The sequence below is a fragment of the Poromitra crassiceps genome (assembly GCF_964638095.1).
Source record: "Poromitra crassiceps genome assembly, chromosome: 2".
Lineage (NCBI taxonomy): Eukaryota > Metazoa > Chordata > Actinopteri > Beryciformes > Melamphaidae > Poromitra > Poromitra crassiceps.
In genome coordinates this window covers 106,515,445-106,541,945 of record NC_139624.1, presented here as the reverse complement: position 1 = coordinate 106,541,945, position 26,501 = coordinate 106,515,445, and the positions used below count along the sequence as shown (strand labels likewise).

The following is a 26,501-nucleotide window of genomic DNA, read 5'->3' as shown; positions in this document are numbered from 1 at the left end:
CTCCAAAGTCACAGCAGGAGACTGAAATGAACAGTCATCAAAGCTGCTTTGGCACCGAATATCAGCCCTATCTCTCTTGTCATCGTGTATTTTTTATAATACCCTCTCAAAACCATTTTCACTCTGTTCAAATCCCAGCCAACCATGGCTCAAAAATACTGTCTGCAAGCGACCCCCACCCCCCGCCTTTTTCTCTCGCTGAATGAGTGTATTTTATTGCGATGGACAGCCAGGTTCCACTACGGGATCCGATGTTACTCACATCAAACTTAAACTTTATTTGGGCCCAGATATGTTTTATTTTTATTTATTTATTAAAAAAAAAAAAAATTCAATTTGATGACGATCACTTTAGTTTACAGATTACAAAGCTTAAGTTTTTTTTTTTTTTTTTTGCTGGGGAAGACAAGAATGCAAGCCAAGTCAAGTGAATATGTATTGCTCACTTGGACAAATCTCTGTGCTCTCATGCTTGGTGCCAAGTTCTTGCCAGTCAAACCCAGTCTTAACCCATTTCAGCCTATTTTCGCCTAAAAAATAGCCTCTAAAACCTAAGTCCGATTTGATAATAGACCCCCAAATCCTGAACTTTTCATAGAAATGTCAACGCCTACTAAAATAGTGATATCTCAGCCTCTGTAGAAGATAAAAACACACTTTAAAAGGCATTTGAGAGCTGACACATGTGGCTTTCCTTGTAAAAGGTGTTTATTGGTATGACAATTCAATAGCATTGTCAAATATTGCTGTAAACACAGAAAATTTTTAAAAAACTAAAAAACGTATGAAAAAACAAGCAACAAATCACTCCAAACCACTCAAATAAAATCAAAAATGTGCTCCACACTGCCCCCTTGTGTCCCCTTGCAACCATAAAAAAAAATGCAGTCCATTTACCATCAAAGGGGCAAGTGTCTAAAGTGTCAGCTAGTGTTTAGCAAACACTTACAAAAAATGTCTGTAGTGTTTTCCAAAACACTCAATGTGGACAGGCAGGTCACACTGTATGCAGCCATACACAGTTAGCCCACTGCCTACTACATCTTTTTTGTCCAGCAACAACTGGCACTCCCTGCAGAGCTTCCGCTTCTCAAACACCTTCCCGAAGTCGTGCATTGGGGGACCTGTGGCTTCTCCTGACGTGCTGGGTGCTGGGGAGGCTGCCCTGCTCGATGTGCTTGGTGCTGGGGAGGCTCCCCTGCTCTCTGGAGTGGAAGGAGAGCCAAATGGAGAGGCTGGTCTGGAAGCTGGGGACAGAGGAGGAGGAGGAGAAGGAGGAGGGATCACAGGAGGGGCCCTCCTTGTCACCGGTGTGATGAGCTCCTCCAGCAAGGTCTCCAGCCAGTCCTTGTAATGTTTGTGCCTTCCTCCAACAGACCTGGCTGCAACGTAGGCGTTGTAGCACGACACAGACAGGCCCCAGAAGAACACACGCCGCCACCATTTCTTCGACCGATGATCGAAACCATAGTATCCAATCATCTGGTCGAGGAGATCCACACCTGGAACACACATGGAACTCTGTTTACATACATACATTTTCACTCAAATGACCTCAGTGAATATAAGCTTACAGTATTTTAATTTTTGTTTATAAAACATAAATCTGTAAAACAAACCTTTCATGTGGCTCTGGTAGTCCGCCAGGCAAGCGGGCACTACCACATCAGCCCGGTGGGTCTCATCTCTCCTCCGCCTTACAGTCCCTGTTGCGCTGGGGTCATGGTGATTGGACAAGACCATCACCGTCTTTGTGTCTTGCCACACGCAGAAGGTGAGGTCATCCTGCTGTGCCACCCGGAACTCGTGCTTCCCCAGCGCAGCCCTCTTTGTCAGGCTGTGGTCCTTCGGCAGCCCCTTCCTATTGGCCCGAAGGGTGCCACAGCCGTACAGGAAAAGGCCGTTCATCTCCTGGAGGAGTTCTACACTGGTGTAGAAGTTGTCCATATAAATGGACAGGAAGGTGCCATTGTATGGCTTGGCGAGGTCCAGCACCACGCGCTGTGCCAGGCCCGTCTGCGGCGCCGCTTCACGTCCTGTGTACACCTGGGGAGTTTGCAAGAAGAAACACAAGTCTGAGGAAGGGCCTTGGGTGCTTGAAAGGTCACTCAAATAACAACACATTACAGAATACATATTTGCATATTCTTGGTGTGCTGATTTTTTTCCTTACTTTGAAGTGCGGAACGTAGCCTGTTGAGCTCTCCGCCATCACCCAAACCTTCACGCCCCATTTGGTTGGCTGGAATGAATGAATGAATGAATGTTTATTTCACACATTACCAAAAGATGCAGGTTACATAGGCAAAATAGAGGTGAGACAATTTGATCAATCAATCAGCAGTACCTTCATTGGCAGGTATTGCCGGAAGCCAAGCCTGCCTTTGAACTTGATCATTGATTCGTCAATGCTGACTGTGCCGTTGACCTCATAGAGGTCCTGGAAGCGCTGGTTCAGGAAGTCCAGGTACCAGCGCAGTTTCCAGAGCTTATCAGCTGGGTCGCCTCGTGCGTTGTTATCTTGGAGGTGAAGGTATCTGAAGAGGTGAGAGAGGGGAGGATGGAAGAGGGGGGGTAGGGGAGGGGGGGTAATTAGACACATATTACAATATATTATAAACAATATAATGTCTTGTATATTGTATACAATATTGTATATTGTATTGTATATTATATACAAGTAGACACATCTTGGATGAAATGAAAAATTGTAGGCTATATCATTATATAGGTTAGTTACACTTGAGGGTTACAGGGTCTGTCTAAGTGCAGTGTCTGTCTTGGTGCAAAGAGTGAAGCGCATTCTCTCCACATTCCTGACAATTGAATAACAATAGGCCTACTAGGTGTTTGCCCACACACAATAGGTGTAGCAGCCGAGCCCAGCAGGGGTTTCTTACCCCAGTGTATAAGCTCGCTACAATGGCAATACTCCCACTACACTTCTAATACATTTGCAATATATTTCATTTCCCTTAGGGCATCATAACAATGGTACTAATGTTACATTTTATCTATCAAACTACTATTATTTATATAGCGCATCCTATTCAATGGGGCGCATCTATATCACGCAATGGTTATAATAACAAGGATAATATTATTGTTCTTAGCCTACCTCCAAATGGCGTCAAATCGGTCCCGGGACATATTCTGGCCGAAGTTGGTTTTGAAGATGTTTTTGGATAGCCGCCAGTACTCTCTTCGGACGGGAAGTTTCATTATCCCCATGGCGAGACACAGCCCAATGAATGTTTTCATTTCTTTCACTGTTACCGGGGTCCACTTGGCTGCTTTTTTGGCTGGGGGAATTGTGCGTCTCTGGTCGGCATATCGGTTCGTCTCCGTGACAAGACGGTCCCACATTTCCTCCGTGTAAATTTTCTCGAAAGAAAATAGAGGTGTGGAATCGGCTTGTAAGCCAACACCGCTTTTCACCCCGGGCACCCTTTTGAACGCTTTGACCGGCACAGGACGGTAATAGCGCTGCTCGTCAGACTCATCATCATCGTCATCCTGAAACATAGTTCTGACCCACTGATCTCTGTCCAAGGGCTGCCAATCTGGGTCTGTAACTGGGTCATCATTTAACTCTTCATCAACGGTGGAATGTTCGGAATATTCCGCGTCTTCAAAATCGCTTCCTTCGCTAATATTATTTTCTTCCTCCATCGCTACAGGTCCGCTTCAAAGTGAAGAAAGGAAAAACTTTTCCTCCCCAGAATGCATTGCGAGACCCCACGTGTGTTTTCTGAATGATTTAATTTGCCTAGAGACCGGAAATAGGCGAAAAACTACAGCTAAACTACAAATTGACGTATACGTCATCCCGTCTTCAAAGGTATATTGACGCGAACGGCATCCCGTCTTTAAAGGGAGAATGACGCGAACGTCATCCCGTCTGAAATGGGTTAAGAGAGGAATGCAAAAGCAGTGAATATAGAGGATGCCAATCTCTTGGAGCTGCATCAGTGCCTTCTAGTTGACCATGAAACCAAATCTGGACGCTGATGGAGCGCCTGTCAATGCCAGAGGCCTGACAAAGACATGTCTTTGCCTCTTTATAAATCACTCCCCCATTGCCGCCGTAGAGTGAACCTGAGGGTTTTACCTCTGGGTGAACCTCCCAGCAAAGAGCAATTTGTCAATGGCTCATCTGCATTCATGCCATATCAGCTGTGAGGTGGCCGCGACTGACAACTCCATCGGCCTATTCACAAGGAGTCTGCGGAGTCCATGGAAGATATGCAGGGGTGGCCAAAGTATGGCCTGCGGGCCAACTGTGGCCCGTTGCCCGTTTTTAAGGGGCCGCTGTGAATTTTAATAAAATACAATGGAATCATGGCCCGTTAGAACATAGTAGCATCCGTTGTTACAACTATTGAGATACACAAAACAACTCCTCTACAGTGACGTCATGTCACATACATGTACAGCTGTACCCCCCCCCCCCACACACACACACACACACACCCACACACACACCGCATCTGACACACACGCTAAAGAGCACTCCTGTTTCGGTCTTCATTAACGAAACAAAACCCATCCTCCAGCCAGAGAACTACGAAGTTACACTATGACTACGCTACTGCGTTCTGTCTGGTTGGTTTTCAATCCGCACCTCTGACAAAACAAGAAACGTCATGGTCAAAGTTATAGCTTGTTGGATATCAAAGACTCCGCTACTGTAATCCAAGTCTGTTACAGTAGCCACGTAACATTTAGTGTGTTATGTTATTGAGTAAACAGCCCCCTGCTCTCCCTCCCATTCTTTACACGAGTAGCTTATCTATTCAAAGCAGTGCAGTGTATTCATAATCATAACGTGTGTTGCTCTCCTTAATGCAGAATGAAGTGACAGACTCAGGGAGGACAGAAAGAGACCAGACAGTTACAGCTAATGGAAATATCAGTCACAAGTGTTAGCATAACAAAATAAATCACACCCATACTTGGATCATATTCTTATGTGATTATTTGAACATGTTGCCAAAAGCATACTGTACAATCTCTCCCATTCCCCATCGATTAATGGGGGATAAACGTGGGATAGTAGTCATAGTCTGTCTTGACAAACTATGAAATAATTGATATGCACTCTGACAACATTTTATCCGTCACTCACCGCTGAAAGTACAGAACACAATGAATGTTGCCCTTAATATTGTTTGGACTGTTCCCGACTCCTTATATGTGTCTGTACATGGCCCACAACCACAAGCAAGAACATTTGGCCACCCCTGATGGTTGTTGGGAAGATACAGAGCTCTGTGTTCTCATGCAACAGCCAGAATACTAGTGGAAACAGCAGGTTAACGAGACAGAGTGAGTGAACACCATGTTCTTCCCAGGCTCAGTGGTGCGTGCACGCACTGCTGCTAATATTTATCCACGCACTGCTCTGTAATTGACCCACCGTGCCTCTGTGGAGCGCTTAGCGTGTGACACCTTCCCGCGCTGGCTTCTCACTGACAGTATCAGCTAGCAGTCTCTGTGATGTATTATTGTCTCTGTGTGCTTGAAACAAGTGCTTGTTCAAATCCACATTAGCAGCTGCTTCAGAATCACCTTGCTTCTCTGGCTGCATGGACACGGCCCTTTTTTATTGATGGCAGTTTAATGAAAGGGTTATATCGATCCTATACCCAACGGCGCGGGAAGCCCGGTGCGGTGGGTGCTGCACCACCCCCTGGTGGCAAGAGATTACATTTTTGAAATTGTTGAATTTGGCTCGAGTACTGTGTTTCTGTGCATGAGTCGTGGCTGTGTAGTGGATATCTTCTCTATAGACGATCTTTGCTCAACGCAGTGGTTCTTGGGTAAAAATAGGATCCACACAATGTGAAGCGTGCACTCCGGGAAATGCTGAAGTTTTGTTTACTTAGCCTCACGTTGAAACTAGTGTTTACATAGCTGTGTTTACTTTCTTGTGAAGAGAAAGAGATACGAGATGACAAGACTGAGAAAAAAAGAAAGAGGAGATGGGAGGAATAGCAGGTAGGCTATCCCTGTCCCTGATTCCTGAGGGTAAATTGAGTAATGCTGCAGAGAAGAGGAGAAGATACTGAATAATGACATCACAACAGTATAAATATTCCTCTAAATATGGCTAAAAGAAAAAAAACGTCAAATTTTCTTCGAGTGCGGCTGCCTATACCGAATATATAATTATCCATCTTACAATTTATTACACAGTGTCAGGGAGGGCTGCAACTAATGATTATTTTCATTATTGATTCATCTGTCGATTATTTTCTCAACTAATCGATCGTTTGATCTGTAAAATGTCACAAAATGGTGAAAAATGTCAATCATCTTTTCCCCGAAGCCAAAGATGACTTCCTCAAATGTCTTCTTTTGTCCTCCTGACCAACAGTCCACAACCCAAAGATGAGTTTACTGTCGTAGAAAACTAAAGGAACGGGAACCAGAAAATATTCACATTTAAGAAACTGGATTTTTTTTTCTTAAAGATTTGTCGAAACAATGAATTGATTATAACAGGAAAATGTACACTGCAAAAACAATCATAACTAGAAGGGCACTCGGAGAGCACAGACTTCGACCAAGGCCGCTTGCTTGTTCGTGAGGCTTTTTCGGGATTCGGATCCGAATCCACTCCAAGACTTAATGGTTTCCTCCTTGGCCCATGCTACCATCCCAGAAGTCAGTAGTTTGTGTGTAATCCTGCTGACAACAAACGGCACCGAATACAAAACCTCCTTGGTGTAATGAATGAATTATTTAATCTAGCACAGATGCTTTAAATCATCGTCGTGTTCATCTTTTGTTTGAACATGAAATATCTGTCAACACGCTGAGATAATTACCCTTTTTCCAATGACAACCCACTTGTATGAATGTTCTTAAATCAAGTGACACTATCTTTATACAAGATGAATGATCTGCCTTACAGTACTTCCTGCTATTGTCTCTGTTTCAAGGAACCGTGTTGAAATCAATAAAGACAAATGTTCTCACTCCACTGACAGACATTTTTAGTTCTTTCAAGAAAAATTAGATTTTGGGGCTCGTTAGTAGATTAATTGTATAGTTAAGATATTCTTGCAGTGCACAAGGTGGCCTGTGTTTAACGCTGCCTGCAAACTGTGGGACAGGTGAGCCTCTCCACACGCTGTCTTGCTGTGCCAGAGGGCTAAACCCAAACAAATGTCAGCGCCGACACAAGGCCTTGGCAGCAAGCTGTTGCAGCCACTTCATTATGATCTCATTCTGCATTAGAACCTGAGGTCAAACAGGCCTCAAACAAAACAAGAAAGAAAATCCATTACAGAAAGGTGTATAAATCAATTCCACGTAAAACAACAACCCCCATTACGTAACGGCACACTGTGCAGTGCCGATATGCAGCCAAATGGATAGTGACTCTGTCATAAACAAAAGCCTCCAGAGGAAACATGACATCCATCATGGCCTTGGATACACCGTCTGAGATGTAAATTCTGAGTGCCTCCGCATTCACATCACAGAAAACAGACTAGAATAAAAAGAAAAGATTTCCCCCTCAAAGAGCAGCTTGTAAAGACCACTGTTGGTGCAGCGATGTGGAGAAAGGGGGGGGGGGGGGGCACATTAGGAACGTTTTGGAGAGGAAAGTCACGTCTGTGTCTGAGGACAGCTGACTCCCAGCGACTGTGAAACAAACACTAGTTGGAAAGATCAGTGTCGCGGCGGGGCCTGGATCAGATGGTGTGAGGGGAACCATCGAGTGTGCGCGACTGAACAAACACCAAAGCCACCAAAGAGCCTGGAGACACCTTATAGTCATAATGTTCCCACACAGTCTCAAATATGACTGTCTCTCTGTGCTTGTATGTTCTCCAAATACAAGTCAGTCAATTCACCATAGTAAACAATTATTTTCCCCTCACATGACATGTGACACTGATTTGATGTTTTCGAGTCACTCTGAGCAGCATATAGTAACATTGAGACACATTTCTTGATGGATTTCACATGGACATGAAAGGCAGTCCTCCTACACGTGACTTGAGTATGAATGCTCAAAGTGTTGCCATGACAAATTAATCTTAGGTTCCTAGCAGAATACCCGTCCCTGTGTGACTGGCCATTTAGTCAGGCCTCGCTCGCAGAGTTGGCATGCAGCCTCTCCTCTCAGACGGTTTTCATACTGCACTTGACTGGGCTGATTGCAACTTGGCCTAGCTGTGCTCCTCTACAATGTCCTCTACTCAGGTGAGCTCCATCAGTAGCTAACGAATGGAGCTCTCCATGGTGCTGGACCTGTGTTTACTCATTTGGGCCACTAATTAGCCATTTTTGTGCATTTACTGTAGTCATCCGTAATTACCTAATTTAAAAAATCTGTCAATGTTAGGTCACCTGCTGGGGTGCTCTTTACACTTCCTGAAAGATTCAGCAGGATCGCACATAAAATGCCATAGCTGCATTCTTATTATAGGATTCACCAAACAATGTTGGTGCCATGTGAGCTTCGTTGAACCGATGTTAGAATGGAGGACATTCGGTATGATTGGTATTCGAAGAGATGCTTAAAATCAGTCGAAATTTGAAATACCAGCACATAACCAGAATAAAGGAGAAGCCTAGGAAGATAAACAGATGCAGCGTCTTTTGTTGCCGTTCTGTGCACATAATAGTATCAGATATGGGTTACATGCGAGAAACGATATAAACTCATCCAAACAAATCAGATATGAGCAGCGTTTCAGAATTGAGCAAAAAGAGTGAGAAGGGACCAGACTGGAAAAGGGTCATCTCAGGGTTCGATTCCCACCTGGGACGCTGTGAGCGCTGAAGGAGTGCGTGCCCGTCCGCATGTCCTCGAGTGCCCGCCGTCCGGGTGGGGTCGTCAAAAGGGCCTTTCTGTGTGGAGTTTGCATGTTCTCCCCGTGCCCCCTGGGGGTTTCCTTCATATAGGAACCCCCTTCACCAAAACATGCAATATCCTGGTCGCTGATGTGGTGCCTCCTCTGGTCGTTAGGGGCGCCTGTTCGGAGGGAGGGGAACTCGTTTGCCCTGTCAGGTGAAAAGAAGCAGCTGGCTACTGCCCATGTCTCGGAGGAAGCATGGAGCCAGTTTCGGCTCTCCCCAGATCGGCAGAGGGTGGAGCAGCAACCAGGATAAATAAATTAAAATTAGCACTTAACGGGGGATAGAAATGGGATAAAAAAAATCAGGAAACAAATATTTAAAAAAAGAAAAAGAAAGAAAAGGGTCATCTCGACATCTTTACTTATTGATGTCAAGCCTTATAAAGCATGCATGGATGTATCATGTGTAGTGACATCAAGGTTACATGACCTTACAATGTCACAGGTCTTAAATGTTACAGCATGCTTCTCTCTTGGATGTATCAGTGTGTAGTGACATCAAGGTTACATAATTATGACCATATAATGTCACAGGTCTTAAATGTTACAGCATGCTTCTCTCTTGGATGTGCAATAGTGAAAATGTGCTCTATTTCTGAGAGTAAACGCTATGGGATGATATATCGAAATGTATTATGCAATGCAATTCAGTCTGGAATATGGAATAATTTTCAATAATATTTATGACTAAAAGGCTAAAAGTAATCTCATGTGTAAGAAATGACTGTTCTACATTGAAGTAGAAATTTAAATAATTAACTTGTTGGTTTTGGATTTATTTAGCTTCAAGAGTGCATTTTTGTTCTTGTGTGACCCTCAACACAGGCTTTGAGAATCCCGGGCCACTTACTGATACTTATGCTTAAATTAACCCACTCATATTCTGGTTTATTTCAAGAAAAACATTTCGGCTAGTGGAAATTCTAATTGGCTGGTAACTTTAAAATCTAGCAGCCATATTGGCAGGTGGTGAAAAAAGTTAATTTCAAGCCCTGCAGGGAGAGCAGGTGGTGACATAGGAGTGAGTGAGGAAAAGGATCAAATATTGGTGGTTAAGACTGAATAATGACATCACAATTGTTAATTTAAAATGAGTTATTCCTCTAAACCTGGCTTCAAATGCCCCAAACTTTTCGCGCTGGCGCCGTTCAGCCCTCAGCAAAATCTGGTAGCGAGGAATTTTTTTTGTGGCCCTCTCTATCATCAAAGTTGCCCATCCATGGGTTACGGCATGACAATATTTGTTCGGCCCCCGGCAACAATCTGGGTTTCTCATGTGGCCCCCCATGAAAAATAGTTGCCCACCCCTGGCCTATACCTATACCTATACGTAGCTCAATTTTATTCTAATGTAGCAATCAGAAAAAAGATAGATTTCCCATCACAAGCTCTGCATCTAAATTAGATTATTTGGACTTTGTAATGACATTTTTAAATTGTTATTTGCATTCTAGGATGCCAATGGCATCACGAGAAAGATGTGTGACCCAGAAATAAACATGATTCTGGACAGTTTGACTTTGTTGTCATTTCACTTTTATTCATTACATCATATATCGTGGTTGCTTTGAATCGAGCACCCCATGTTGTGTATCGACTCATATCGTATCCCTGGTAAAAGCAAATTAAAGGTGCTGTGTGTAATATTTTGTGTTTTTCATACAATAAATATGACCACATTGCCCATAAATAAAATGGAAGATGTTTCTGGTTTTCCCACCTTCCCCTCCCTGGTGTTGCTCCGTGTGCGGTTGTTTTGAAGTGAGAAGAGAGCCGATAGCAGCAAATATGAATTTTGACAAGGCAAGCTATGTGAAGTTGAAGCTACGCACTCAGAATAGGGCTGGGGCACACGGGTAAGCGCGGGTGAGGAGCACTTGCATTGTGGTCCAGTACGACAATCGCGGCTAGGTACTAGCCACACCAAACTCCATTAATCTGGCAACTAAATGTGGCCCTGTCTATCGGTAAATTGAATACCACCAGAACATAATTTACAAACCTTACAAATCATTAGACGCCACTGACAAATATGGCATACATATTATCTCCCAAGAAGCATAGATACATGCTTACAAGTATTCATAAAATGTTCATGTTTCCATAAAAAGTCTCAACTTGTATGTTTAAACCGTAAGTCATATAGCAGAGGAATATGATAGTTGTACGGTTGGGAGGAAATAGTGCCGAATGAGAGGGCTGTTTGACGGTAAAGTAAAGTGCTGAAAATTGTCAGAATAGAGCGTGCATGTACACTGATATTGATTTGTTTAGGTGGGCGTTGTTTTAGGTGGCTAAATTACGTTTTAGTTCTTGGCCCACTGTACTAGAGAGACAGAGCTGTGGAGGCTGTTGCTTGGGTGCTGCTTGAGTGCTGGGTCTCGATCAGAGTTTTTTTTTCCAGTGAGGCAAGGGAGGGTGGTCCTCCTCTATTTTCTAGAAGAGATGGAAGATTTTATATAATAATATATATTTTTTTAATAAAATATCAATCAAATGTGTTTTTTCTTAACAAAAATCATGTTATTCTTAAAATGCTTCAACAACAGTGACCCCTGTAGGGCAGTGATGGAGCGGCATGCAGACAGAGTCTGTGCCAGTCTGTCATGCCCTGGTCATGCCCTCGGGGGGTAGAGGAGACAAAAATCCTCCCCTAGGGCGTTTGATTCCCCTGGTAATTTATCTCATGCAAAATATTATTGGTTGAAAACGCATGCATTTGAGAAGGAACAGTGAAATTGGTTGTTGATTGGATAGATTGCTAAGATTGACATTGTATCATCCACTGATGAATGAGTCTCTCAACGCTGAATCAAGTTCACTATAGGAAGTGAAATCCACTTTGCTGTCATGACCTGACAGGAATGATTTACACACTGACAACAGTAGCAGCATATTATATTTCCCCCTTATTTTTATTTACTTTTTATCAAGCAGTAAGTGTTCACAAGCCAGACAGTCGTTGCATTGGATTACGAGCCAAAACGAGTTTCGAGTTGCGGGCCGCGATACGGCGAGATACTGGAATATTTAACGTAAAAAACTGGGATATTTGCAACGTCTCGGCTGCACGCGGTGACACTACAGACGGCATGGATATGCAAGTAAGTCAATTAATTTCAAGTTATCTGGGCCTTCTATTAAATTCGGCGTGGAAATGGTTCACCGAGCAGCGCTATTTTTTCCGTATTTATGTTTCATGCTGTCATTTTTCCTGTCATTTACCGCAACCTTAAATTCCCACATTTTTAAACCCGTAAATCCATCGCTGACTGCGAGCTCGTTTTTAAAGCGTGAGTGGTAATCTTTATACCATATGAAAGTAGAAGAAATAAGGAATCGATTGGGACAAAGCATGTCAACCTAACATGTCGGGAAGCGGGGGTAAATAATGCTCCGAGGTTGATGAATTGCAACTAAACGAGTAGCCTATGCTAGAAGTTGTTGCAGCCAGGGGAAGGCACACTCTGGTTCCAGATGCAATAAAGTGTAATTTAACGCTATTTGACAACAGTTTCGGCCTAGACTTTGTCAAGTCTCAAGCTGTGTTCACACCGAGATATTTATTTTTCGCTCTGTCGCTTGATTCAACCCTTTGGAATCGCTCTGTTGCTCTGTTTAAATTGCTCATCAACAGGCACACGAATTGACGGACATGTGGGGGCTATAACGTCATGATGTTTGTCCACTACGAGCCACCGTAGATGTTTACAAGCTAAGCCTATCAGCGTGCTCCTAACGCAAGCTACATACCGGTAGTACAGACTTCACTTCATGTCAGCTGTCAGCCTGTCTATGTGGTTTGTTGCCACACAATAAACCAGCGGTTTGTTCCAAGCCAGTGTGATCCTTGACTCGCTCTCACACGGCAGCCAATCAGCGTTGAACAGCGAGCGACTGATGCCAGCGTATTTTCGCTCGAGTTGGGATATTTCATCTGGGGCGACGAGCGTATTTTCTCCCTATTGCTCCGTCTCTGTCGCTCGGACGCCCAGCGATTTTTCTCCCAGGCGAAAATACGCTCAATCACTCGTTTGCATTGACTTTGTATGTAAACTCGATGCCAGCGAAAAACTTTAATAAGTCAGTGTGAACGCAGCTTCATACAAACACAGTGCAAGACAGCCATTATAGAGACAGGTGGGCTGATTGAATGGACAACACCTGTCTTGTGAAAGCACACCTGAGTGTGATTACAATGACATCATAGGATCAGTCATGCAGTAATAGGGTACATTTTCGGTACTGGCGCAGATTAATCAAAACATTTATGTCACAGGTAGGCTGTATACCATAATATATCATGAATCTATGTGAATAAATATATTTATATAAATAGTAATCACAGCCTAATGCATAGAGATAAATCCTGAAACCTCGCAACAGTTGTAGCCTAAGCCAGTGGTTTTAATTCAATCATGAGAGGCCAGTTGGTAGGATTTGACAAACTTTATTTAGCAATCGGCGTGCATGGCAAATACTTTGGCGCATGACTCCATTGGCCAGTGGCGCTGCTCTTGAGGCAAGAGGAGGGCACCTGCATAGGCTAGGAGACCCCCCCCCCGTGGGGGATCAGGAGTCAAGACTCGTTGGTGGCGGACTGGGGAGCAAAACAACGCTTCGGAGGACGGCTTCAAGGGAAATGGACTGCTGAGAGCTAGCTGCTGCTATGATCGGCCAGAGAGAGAGAGAGGTGACGTAGAACCCTTGCTATATATATGAGGATTATCTGACGTCATATTTGACGTCATAGCAGGCGTCATGCTAGGGCTTTGAATGACTACGTTATGCTAGAACTTGACTGTCGTCAGGGGATGATCGGATTATGCATGAGTGGCCTTCTGCTTGAAATATGGTCTGGAGACCTCACAAGTGGGGTCCCCAGCAAAAAGGGGGGATAATCTATTTTCACTATAATTCCATGCCATCCATAAGTAACACAATCTAAGCTAGTGTAGAAGTGAGTAACTAGGCTAATAATAACCATAACAGCACAAATAATTGACCAAAATCTCGAAATAAATATACAGTATCTATTTACTGTAAATAATGAGAAAAGGAACAATTATTGATGGTTAAAACTGAATAATGACATCACAACAGTCTAATCCTAATGCTAATTTAAAATGAGATATTCCTCTAAATCTGTCTTCAAACTGCAAAAGAGAAAAAAAAAACGGACAAATTATTTTTGCTACCTCCCCTGTTTACAAGCTCACCAGCCGCCACTGGTCTCGATAGACAGTGCGCTCAGCGTCCAGAACACAGTACCTATTTCAGTTAGTGTATGGAACTAGCTGATAGGACCCCACTTCAAACAAACCAAACTACGGTATCCCTTTAAGGTCTCAATCATATTCACGTCTTCTTCAATACAGCATGATTTTGAGTAAAATAGACAATAAAGCAGACTATGTCAGGCGATCACGCAGCTCTCCAATCACAGACCAATAGCAGGCCGCGCTCCAGCTCTTCTCTCTAAAGCATGGCATCTCCTCCTCTCCCTATTCTCTCCTCCCCCACATCCCACCGCCCCTTTCTCTATCATATGATTGTTATTGTGTATCAATGTGTTATTATTACTACTGTCATTGCGACTGTTGTGTCAGCTAGATTTAGCTAGACATATTTTCTGTGAAGCCCTCTGAGACATGCTTGTGAATTAGGGCTATACAAATAAACTTGACTTGACTTGACGTCCAAATTTACGCCACTTCTGACTCCAACCAAGATGGCGAGGGTGAAATGCCAACCTCGAGGCTTCAACACAAACCAATGGGTGATGAGTAATTAAACATCTCAAAACGGTTAATGATTTGATATTCCACTGCTGCACAGAGCACCTTTAGGAGCCATTTCACAATCATAGCGTGGCATACCTCCTGTCCCACCGTCCAAAAGGCTTCAGTGCCGCCGGTACGCAGCAGCGCAGCCCGAGCAGCAGCAACACGGAGACGGACTGTTTGTAAAGCAGTGAAGGTGAGCAACACCGCTGCTCTTCATTTGCCACTCTAAATGTCATCTATGGTGCGGAATACTGCCTGCATGGCAATCTCTCACTTAGCAGCAATCTGCCTGCTGGCTGTGAGCTCAGCCTCTCTTTCGCTCACCCTCTATCTATCCCTCTCTTCTCCTTTTCCTTTCTCTATCCCCCTCCATCTCTCTCCTCCCTCTCTCTTTCCCCTTCCCTCTCTCTCTCTCCGTCCCTTCCCCACCCTATATCCCTCTCTCTCTCCCCCTCCCTTCCCCTCCATCTCTCTCCTCCCTCTCTCTTTCACCTTCCCTCTCTCTCTCTCCGTCCCTTCCCCACCCTATATCCCTCTCTCTCTCCCCCTCCCTTCCCCTCCATCTCTCTCCTCCCTCTCTCTTTCACCTTCCCTCTCTCTCTCTCTCCGTCCCTTCCCCACCCTATATCCCTCTCTCTCTCCCCCTCCATCTCTCTCCTCCCTCTCTCTTTCCCCTTCCCTCTCTCTCTCTCCCCATCCCTTCCCCACGCTATATCCCTCTCTCTCTCCCCCTCCCTTCCCCTCCATCTCTCTCCTCCCTCTCTCTTTCACCTTCCCTCTCTCTCTCTCTCCGTCCCTTCTCCACCCTATATCCCTCTCTCTCTCCCCCTCCATCTCTCTCCTGCCTCTCTCTTTCCCCTTCCCTCTCTCTCTCCGTCCCCACCCTATATCCCTCTCTGTCTCCCCCTCCCTTCTCCTCTCTCTATCCCTCCCTCTCTCTATCCCCCTCCCTGTCTCTCTCCCCTCCCTCCCTCTCTCTCCCCCACGCTCTCCCCCCCTCGCTCTCTTCCCCTCCTCCACACTCTCCCCCTCTCCCCTCCCTCTCACTTCAAGGTACACTCCACATGTCTGTGTGTGTGTGTGTGTGTGCGCGCGCGCGTGTACTCTCCCCTCCCTCTCTCCCCCTCCTTCCCCTTTCTCTATCCCTCCCTCCCCCCTCTCTGCTTTTCCTCTCTCATCTTATTATATATCTCCTTCTTCTCTCCCCTCTTCTCTTTTTCTCCATCACACCTTCTCTCATTCTGTCTCTCCCTCTAAGACCTTTCTCTCCACCTGCCTGGGTTTCTCTCTTCCTGTTCTCTCTCTCTCTCTCTCTCTCTCTCTCTCTCTCTCTCTCTCTCTCTCTCTCTCTCTCTCTCTCTCTCTCTCTCTCTCTCTCTCTCTCTCTCTCTCTCTCTCTCTCTCTCTCTAGTCATCTGGCAGCCTCAGAGTCTCGTCTCAGTTGCTCCCCCCTCAGGCTTTCTGACACATAGCATCCACAGAGGGGGCGGTGAATGGCGAGCTGATGAAATTTGCAGCTCTCTGTGAACGCACCTCTCCTCTCTTGACAGTCAGGTAACATCCCAGGCTCATGAATCACTGAATTATGACTGCGTGGGTGCATGTGTGCGTGTGTGCGTGTGTGTGTGTGTGTGTGTGTGTGTGTGTGTGTGTGTGTGAACACCTTTGAGTATGTGTTTGCATGTCTGTTTCTATCTCTCTTTTTTATGACTCATTTTGGATGTGTAATGTCTCATGTGAAAGCTTATACCGCAGGATATTCTCACAGGAGAGATCACAGGTTCGATCCCCCACAACAGCCATTTCGACACTGAACCCCACCTTGTGTGCTCATTTGATAAGAACGTCAGGTTAATGCTTAAAGAAGAAAGCTTTCCATTCAGTCAAAACAAAGATAAGACATTTGCTTGAGAAGGGGATTGATCTTTTTCCACACATTAGTATTGATTTAGATTTTTTCTTCTTCTAGCACGATCCATGCAATACCAAAAGCAACGTCCAAACATCCGCAATCTCGCTCGCTATAAAGCCTCATCATGCGTGCTACTGTACCGCCTGCGGCAATTTTCATTAACAACGCCTGAAAGCCAACAGAAGTCATACGGTATTCAAATGACTTTTGAGGCACAATTGTTGTCCTTGAATACTAATGAGTGACCGAACGTGCAACGCGGGGAGGGTGAAATCAGTAAGTCGCTCACTCCTCAGAAGATCTCCTCAGGGCGCAATATGTCTTACTCCTGTCAGCCCGTGACCTTTGTGTATCCCTCCCTGATTCTGAGTTTGTCGAGCTGTGCTGTGTGTCACGCTCGGCTGAAAAAGGCCAATTGTCTCCATACTAAGGAGACGTCGGTGACAGCATGATTCTCATAGGGACTGGTGGTATATTTTTACAGAGTATAACAGACTTATATAAGAATGAGTTGGGGTAGACGTGTCCTTGTATGTTCACAATCATCTGCAATATCCATTCTGTCGCATGAGAGTTTTATGATGTTTCCCAAGCCGCTCCTACCGTTTTGATGTACAGTGGGGGGGCGACGCTTTGCAAAGACGCATGTTAACCTCTTGCCATTTATGAAACAGTATATCAGGCAACATAACAACATGGCTACAGCCCGTGTTATTAAGGCGCATTAATCTGGCTCTCTGGCACCTTCACAGTGTAGGTCAAATATCATGATCCTGACCTTGGTCAACCTGCTTCATCAATCATAATCTGATGGGACAGGAATGATGTCATATCGAGCTCCGGTCGATCTACATATCAATCACAGCAAACACAAGACTCAAGTGACCGCTGATGGCTGATGCCATTGAACACTAACCTTCACTGCAAAAACGGATGAAGTGAAGTAGTATTGTACTGGTGCAGGCACTTGTCATCTCCCACCTGGACTACTGCAACGTTCTTCTGGCCGGCTACCTGCCTCTGCCGTCAGACATCTAAAGCTCATTGAGAACGCTGCAGCCCCTCTGGTGTTCAACCAACCTAAATTCTATCACATCACCCCCCTTTTCCGGTTGCTTCCCTGGCTTCCCATCTCTGCACACATCAAATTCAAGACACTGGTACTCGCCTACAGAGCAGTACACACTGCTCCACCCTATCTGCAATCTATTTTCAGGTTCCAAACCTCGCCTCGCTAGCTAGCTCCCTCCGCTCCTCCACCCTTGTAAGGTGCCTCACCCCCCCCCCATCCCTATGGGCTCAAATGTTGCTCATCCGGGTCACGACTCCGTCCCTGGTGCCACAATGGTGGAAGGAGCTTCCCCCCTCTGTCAGAACGGTCCAATCACTGCCCATCTTTACACCACACACCTCTTCAGGTTACACCTGGACCCAATTCTTGAACTAACCCCTCCTGAACTAAGGATTTGACTTTGACATTTACTTGGTAAAAGTGAAATTGTCTTAGAGAAAGTTTCTTCATTGTTTTAGGATGGTTTCTTGAAAACAATCTCGAAAGTAATTTTGTCATGTATCAAGTGACATTTTATTTGTCTAAAATAGCATGAACTATGCTTGATAGGTCTGGAATCAAGTTTAAAGAAAGTCTGTCAAATAATGATTTCAGCACACTGCCTCCAACAGAGAGGGGAAAGTACATTGAAAAAATGAACTTACAGTAATTGGCCTCCATCAATGTCCTTTTTCATTAGGCTAATAAAGCTATGGATAAATGATCCCTCACAGTGGAGTGAAGTGAAATACTTTTTACCACTACTTAATTTAATCACCAGGTAAGATAATAAGTTGACCTTGAATAATTTAACTTTCATATTTAGAAATCTGAAAATACAGGTGTTTTTACTACTATAAGTAGTAAGACAGCGTTCACACAGGACGTGTGTGAAAGCTTTGGAAATCATGTCGAGAGCGCTACCATTGCGCACAAAACAGTGCACGGAGTGTTTTTTTGTGTGTGCTTTGTTTTGTTTTCCCCTGCGGTCGCGTGCAGTACAGTAACGATCACACGGATGGTAGCCAGCTGGTTTTGTCTGTTTGATGTTGTTGACTGTCAACATGAAAGCCAGATTATTGCCAATTCTGGCAACAGCGGAGGTTGAGGATCCCTCTGGGAGGAGAAGAGGTGGATGAGTGACAAGACGAGCAGCTTTTCCTCTAAATGTTCAACTTTTTTCAGCTTAAAAACGCCCAGAGCGCCCTGCCAAAAACAAAAGATGCCACCAATGCCAGGTACGTTCCTTGAAAGAGGAGCATGCTTAGCACGTCCTTACATAGAGAATGAATTGCAGAAAGGGGCTGGCAGCTGAAATAAGCACGTTGGGTCTGAAAGCCTCCTAAGTTTGAGCCAGGCTGACGTGACATTAGTTATTAAAGTGGATTGTTGCTATATTAACTATGTTAACTTAATCCTATGTTGATTAATCCTACTGTATGAGATTTCTTATTACCCGTACTTTTGCCCCCTGGGATGGCAGTTAATACCGACCAGAATATCCTGAGACCCATGACACAAGTCATCTGTTTTAGTAGAACTGGCTGACTAAAGTTAGCTCAGTAGCAACCAAATGTTAGGGCATGCTAATGTTTTCCCAGGTTATCTTATGAGAATATAATTACTGGTAACTTACCAGTGACAAAATACTGCCCACATTATATACTGTAAGTGTTAGTCTCAGGGTCAAAAAGTATTCTACCACCATGTAGCCTACACTGCCCAACCCAACGCCTCTCTCATTGTCTGTATAATAATAATAACAATAAATTGAATTTATATAGCACCTTCATAAAACCCAAGGTCACTTTACAGGAGATGGGGCAAGGAGGGGGGGATTCATGGAGAGAGGGGCAAAACAAACAAAACAAAGGGGGTGGCTAACTAACTAAGCTAAAACTAACTGATGGGGAAAAGCCAAGGTAAAGAGATGGGTCTTGAGGGTTGTTTTGAAAGTGTCCAGGGTCGGGCATTACGGATTTCGGGATGGAGTTCCAGAGGGTGGGGGCTGCCACACTGAAGGCTCTGTCCCCGAAGGTTTTTACTCTGGTACGACGGGTGGACAGCAGACCCATGTCTGAGGACCGCAGGTTGCAGGATGGAGTGTGTTGGTGGAGGAGGTCAGACAGGTATTGGGGGCGAGTGCATGAACGGATTTGTAAGTGAGGAGGAGGAGTTTGTAAGAGATGCAGAACTTGACCGGGAGCCAGTGGAGGTGGATGATGTGCTGCAGGGCTTGGTGTGAGTGAGAACCCTGGCAGCTGAGTTCTGCATGTACTGGAGCCTGTCCAGGGCTTTGCTGGAAACCCCGGACAGGACTCCATTACAGTAGTCCAGCCGGGAGGTGATGAATCCATGGATGAGGGTTTCTGCCACGGAGTCTGAGAGTGAGGGCCAGAGTATCATCAGCGTAGCAGTGGAAGTTGAGACCGTGGTGACGTATAATCTGGCTGAGGGGGAGCAGGTAGATGATGAAGAGTAGGGGACCCAGCACAGAGCTTTGAGGGATGCCATGGTTGACTGGGGCAGGGGGGGAGGAGGAGCGGTTGATGCTGACAAACTGAGTTATGTTTGACAGATATGATTGAAACCATGAGAGAGCTGTACCGGTGATGCCAAGGTGGTCAGATAGGCGTTTGAGGAGGATTGTGTGGGAAACCGTGTCAAAGGCTGCGGAGAGGTCAAGAAGGATGAGGATACTGATGTTACCGGAGTCTGCAGCGATGAGGAGGTCGTTGGTGATCTTGATTAGGGCGGTCTCTGTGCTGTGGTGTGCTCTGTAGGCTGACTGCAGGGGTTCGTAGAGCTCATGGTTGGACAGATGTTGATGGAGCTGGGCGGCCACTGTTCTTTCCAGGACCTTACTGAGGAATGGAAGGTTGGAGATCGGCTGGAAGTTGTTAAGATCATCAGGGTCCAGACCATGGATCTATGAAAAGAACTGGATACGGGACGAGCCACGCCCACCCATGCATTCGGACGGAGGCTGCTCACTGGTGCATGAATCATGGGGGGGTTTTCTTCCTGGTTTTACTTCCGGACCATGCGGCCCAAGGTGAAGTGCGCATGTGTGAAATGACGTATTCCATGACGTCTCCCGCCGAAGCTGCGCGTTCATGAGGCAGCCCGAGACAGCCAGAAAAGAAAGACCAGCCATTGTTGAGATGCGGTAGGTTTCTTGACATTTCTGCATGCGATATCATTACTAATTGATAATAACTAATTCACTTCGGACAACTTTAGAGCAGCTTAGAGGTGAGGTTGCAGATTTCAATTTGACAGTATTTTGATACGAAAAATGGGGGGGGGGTGCTAGCAGGGATTTGTCTGCGGGGAAATAGGTCTACATTCCCGGGACAGCTGAGTAAGTAGCCGACTAGTCTTCTCACAGACCCAGCTTGTATGTGGCCAAATGATACAACAATTACGGGGTTTATATGCATATTTGAACACATCTTTACTGCTGTTGGAATTGTATGTCAAATGGCTAACAAGCCCTTTTAGTCTATAACTGCATGGAAATTTAACATTAGCATAATAGGCTAATGAGCTCTAAATATTTACGTTAACTGTGAGTAATAAAATGTTTTTGTTTCCTCAGGGTGACTGATGACCGAGAGGACTAGAACTGCTCTCTAGGCCAGATGCTGACGCCCAGCTATATGGGTCAGGATCAGGATTGATCGGAGGATTTTGTTGTTTATTTTTTGTCTTCATAATAAACTTGAAAGATAGCTTTCAAAGATGTGTCTCTTCTTCAACACCATCGCTTACATGTTGTCTTTTCTCTAATCTAATAGCCGATATATTGTTTCAATTGTTTGAGTCCATAGTCGTCTACCTGTTGAGTGGTCATTATGATTTGGTGCTATATAAATATAGATGGATTGAGTTGTTGACATCACATTAATATACTGGGATCTAGGCTCTATACCACGAATGTTCTATAAGAAGATCCAGGATCTGTCCCTTGATCTGGTTTGTCTAAACCAGATCAGCTCGATTGTAGTTAACTTGTACTACGAACCTCGTTTGCCACTCGTTAACTCAAACCAGGTTTTTCTAATCAAGCTGAGAGCTCGTGCACATGAAAATGCCCGCGCACTGGGGCTGACACACACGCTGCAGTGAAGAGAGGCGGGGCTGACACACAGAGGGGCGGGGCGGGCACACACGCTGCAGTGAAGAGGGGCGGGGCTGACTCACATGCTGCAGTGAAGAGGGGCAGGGCTGACACACACGCTGCAGTGAGGGGCGGGGCTGACACACAGAGGGGCGGGGCTGACTCACACGCTGCAGTGAAGAGGGGCAGGGCTGACACACACGCTGCAGTGAGGGGCGGGGCTGACACACAGAGGGGCGGGGCGGGCACACACGCTGCAGTGGAGGCAGGCAGCCGCAAGTAACAGGGAGACTCTCACACATGGCTCCTCGCTGTTGTGTCTCGTCAGTGTCGTCTCGAGACGGAGAGAAAGCGAGCGATCTCTTTATAGGCATGTCTTACGGAGTTGGTGAAATAAAATGTGCCAGATAACATTTATAACAATTATAGGAAATCCATTTTCTTAATTTCTCCAGTACCGATAAGATAACCGTTAACGTTAAACCTTATTGATACTCAGGTATTTACAAATTCGGCGCCGGGGCCCGTTTGATAGCGGGTTCCGGTACTCATCCCTACTTACCTGGCTGTCTTGGGCAGGTGGCACCAGGTGACTCATCTGCAGCTGACCCGGGACGTCCAGGATGTTGTTTTCAGCGTCCACCAGCACCATGCCCCGCCCTCCGCTACAGCCTGGGCCCTAGTGGGAAATGGCACATTTTATCCCCATACAATATTAGCCTATATTGATTCTTTGGACAACCTGGAGCTCGTGCCCGCAAAAGGGGCGTGGTTTTTAACAACTGCCAATCACAATGCAATATTGACTGCTCCAACTCTGACAGCGCCAGACACGCCTATTTCCTCATTGAATGAAACCGCAAATAAAAATCCGCGTTGGATATTTTTAGTCTGTTCCCGAATTACTGTCTAAAGTGACCACTTTTATCCACACCAGTAATTTCTTTGAAGAGCGGTTTCTACCTCCACCTAGGCTATCTACAGCAGCTCAATTCACCCTCTCAATAAACTCAAAACCGGCATGTCTTTTGTGGAAGCAATGTGTAATCTATCTCAGTACAAAATCCGTATGTATAGACCATTTAGGCTCAATGAATAATAATGATCTCATGATGTGTTTAGTCGCACTGATTGAATAATTCCTATAGGCTAATCAATAAAAAAAAGAATGATAATAAAATAAAATAAATGCTTCTGAACTGAATCGACACGGTACGTGCGGGCATAGATTTCAGTTATAAAAAATAGCCTATTTTGTGGTCACATATATAGGCTATTGTCAGCAGAGTCGCATATCTCCATATTTCATATAATGATCCTGGAAATATGAAGTTCAATCACATCATACAGGCCAAAAGCAACACAGTTGCAGCTGCAAAATGCAGGAGTAGCCTAGATATGAATCATCTTAATATGGGATCGCCTGTGTGCAGGTGATCCCATATTAAATTGCTTAGATGTAGTAGGCTATTCCAGCATGTAGGCTATGACCATTTCAATTCCAACCCAACGTCAGTCTCAGCTCCGTTGCGCACACGGCACCGTGCGCTTTGGAGACATTTATGTAACCTTTTTATGCCGGTTTAGTGATATTTCTCCACTCACTATTCAACTGCAATCGATCAGCGGGGTCAAACAACGTATCTAGGCTACATGAGAGCACAAAAATGAATATATAAAAACATATTCCAAAGTGGTAAGTAGGGCTTAATTAAAATGTAGCCTGCAACAAGTGCAAGGCTTTAGTCCTTGATTAATTCAACATTACAATTCGTGCTCCTTCCTCGATGGGAAACTCGTCCAGAAAGGGGTTGGCCATTTTTCCAAACTGCTGATTCGATTGGTTTGTGGGCGGTGTATTTAAGGTCTAATCTTATCCTTGCAACTTAACCTGCTGCGGACCAGGTTAAGTGTGAAGCATAAGTTGCTATGGAAATATATGTCAGTAAGAAGTTAACTAGCTTTGTAGCACGGCCAAACCAGGGTTAAACCTGAAGTTACCTCGCTAAACCACTAATCTTGCTTCTTGGTACAGGGCTCTAGAGAGCTGACTAAAACGTGATAATGTGCTAATTGTTTTTATTCAGTATTTACTTTTTAATTGTTAGATGCCACCCAGTTTTATTGAGAGGTTTTATTGTGATTGGGTTTGATGCAATATCTATGATAGGGGAACCGTCTGGGCCTTCTAGGTATTCAGTGAAGGCCCAAGAAGAAATTGAAAAGAAAATAATTTCCCCCCTAATAAATTATTTGTATTTGTTATTTATTAGTTTTTATTCATTGAAATAACAGTAATAATGTCTCTAAATTGCTATGATCTTGGACTCTGTTTCACTACTGTTTCAGCAATGGGGTTAAATATTTGGACCAGCCCCCACAGGCAAATGGTATTTGATTGAGAGCAAGCCAGCAACTCTTCGCGAAGACCCTGTAGAGCAGTGGTTCTCAACCTTTTTACACCAAGTACCCCCTGAGAAATTAGTTGGCTCTCAAAGTACCCCCATGACCGACGTTAAAATAGAGGCTATTCTGAACAGTTTACGCACGAGGCACACTTATTCCTAATAACATGATTTATTGTTAACTTTTGTCAGCCACAGCCACAATGTACAAAGGGGTAGCACTAGAACTAGCAAACTCTTCCACACAATTCTCATACAATGCACCTCAGTAAATGAGAACATAACCGTATCATTCTCACACAGCAAGTGAGAAAATTGAGAACTTTATTTCAGCAAATGTACTTCAATCTCTCTCTCTCTCTCTCTCTCTCTCTCTCTCTCTCAGCAAACAATTGTAGCCTACTTCAAACATTCAAACACACATAGAGGCAGAGCATGTTGATGTCCATTGACAACTCACATAAGCCTAACGTGAAGGTTGTGCCTGTCTCTGTGAATTTTGATTGATTGATTCCAGCCTGCTTCTGTATGTGGTTTTGATGGCAGCAAGTGAACAGAAGCCTTTCTTGCACAGATATAAGGTCGCAAAAGGAAGGAGAAAGTGCACAGCTTTGTCAGACAGGGAAGGGTATTCTCTGTGTTGCTTTATCCAAAAGTCCAACAACCTTCTGAAAGCAGGCTTCAGTGTTTCATCACAAGACAACTCTAACTCTCCTGCTCAGCCAGCACTGTTGGCTGGGCTCTTCCTCCATCCCACCACAGCTGAATCCAAACCTAATTGCGTCGTTTGTTTGTGGATTCCCCACTTGCGCTGCTGACGGAGCCCGAGCCACTAGCAGCACATGTGACACTCGGTTCAGCTGCTAACAGCAAGCCACTCTTGCGCTTCTGGCTTGTGCTCGTTTCACTGACCTGTCCTCCTCGTTCGCTTGTTGAACTTCATTGCTGCGGGACTCCTCCACACGTCTCTTTCCAGTTCGTTTTCAGCCAATTTTGCAACATGCGTGCTTCCTTGTAATCAATAGCTCTAACGTTAGTGTACGCGCAACAGGTACTAGTGTCCGTCAGAAACGTCAGGAACCATTTTTTTTATTTTGTTCCTAAATCTAAAAACAACAATGTGGAAGTTATTTTAAACCCCATTTACATTCTCAAGCTTATTTTCATTAATAGTAGCCTAGTATTTTGATAGTATTACTGTACAACATGTTTTAACGTTGGTTTTATTTCACATAAAATAACATTGAGATTCCAGGGATCCCTCCGAGTACCCCCAGCAGGGGGCGCAAGTACCCCCGGGGGTACGCGTACCCCAGGTTTTTGATGACAGGTGTTTAACCAATCAGGATTCCATTGAGTTGTGGGGTTAGCCAATCACAATTAGTTGAGTTGGAGACAAGACTAGTCTGGGCACCTTTCATCCCGCTTTTTGTCATGGGGCGTAAACCACGGAACCAGAATGAACACCGGAAGGCAGTGCGCCAAAATACGTCTTTGTTGCCGTTAGCTTGACGTCTCTTGCCTCGATTAATTGTCTGATGCAAAGCTTCTGTATTGGCTTAAAAGATGTGAGATTGTGAATCCGCAATGTTTCTAAAATAACTTCTTCAAAAACTTCGTTCGGTACGTCCATCTTTTGTTTTGTTGTTTGCCGTTCTGATACTTGGGTCAAATTGTCAAGTTAACGTGAAAGTTGACGAGCTAGAAACGCTGCCCATCCGGTCTAGGGCGGGCTCTAGTCCGGAACCAGGTAGGGTGACAAAATCAATTGTGAGCGGGCTCTTTCTCGCCGAGAAGAGCCTGGCGATGCGAGGTTAGACAAGACGGACGACAAGGAGGGAGGAGTCAATGATGATTCGGAGATTTCAGGCAGTAGGAAGTGTGGCGGAGTTTTCAAGATGCCTGTTCAAACCAAACCAAAGGATAAAATTAGAGCTATCAACCTGCAAAAAGCTATATTTTCGCCATTTCCAGGCTAGCAACTGGGAACTTTACCCTTAGTTAAACTTTACATGCAGTTGCGCACAAGAGGCTATATATTACAGTTACTGCTGTGCGGTGCTTTTTGGAGGTTTTGGGTTTTGTCTTCAAGTGAACCACTGTGAACGTCATTGGTAAGTTATAATTTTATTTTATTTTATTTTATTTTATTGCTGGTGGTGTTGCTGGGGCAGCTTGCTGTCGGTGTGCAGTGGGAGTTTTGGACCTGCACACGGGTTTTGTTGAGTCTTGCTTCACTTCGCTTGCCACCAGACTCTCAGGAGTTACATAAACGTCACTGCCTGCTTGTTTCCACAAACCCGCCTCAGTCTGTCTTGAGTTTGTTGTGCTTTTAATTTCAGAGT

General features: G+C 44.8%; 1 protein-coding gene across 1 annotated transcript; it reads right to left on the bottom strand.

Annotated features, from left to right (window-relative positions):
- Positions 1 to 686: 686 nt before the first annotated feature.
- Positions 687 to 19,703, bottom strand: LOC310771247 (piggyBac transposable element-derived protein 5-like; the record flags this gene model as incomplete). The annotated part of the gene is made up of 3 exons (XM_083631893.1): positions 687 to 1,502; positions 1,620 to 1,911; positions 19,605 to 19,703. 3 exons carry the CDS (start codon positions 19,701 to 19,703, stop codon positions 946 to 948), a joined length of 948 nt encoding a protein of 315 aa, XP_083488019.1. The 3' UTR covers positions 687 to 945.
- Between the last annotated feature and the right edge of the window lie 6,798 nt (positions 19,704 to 26,501).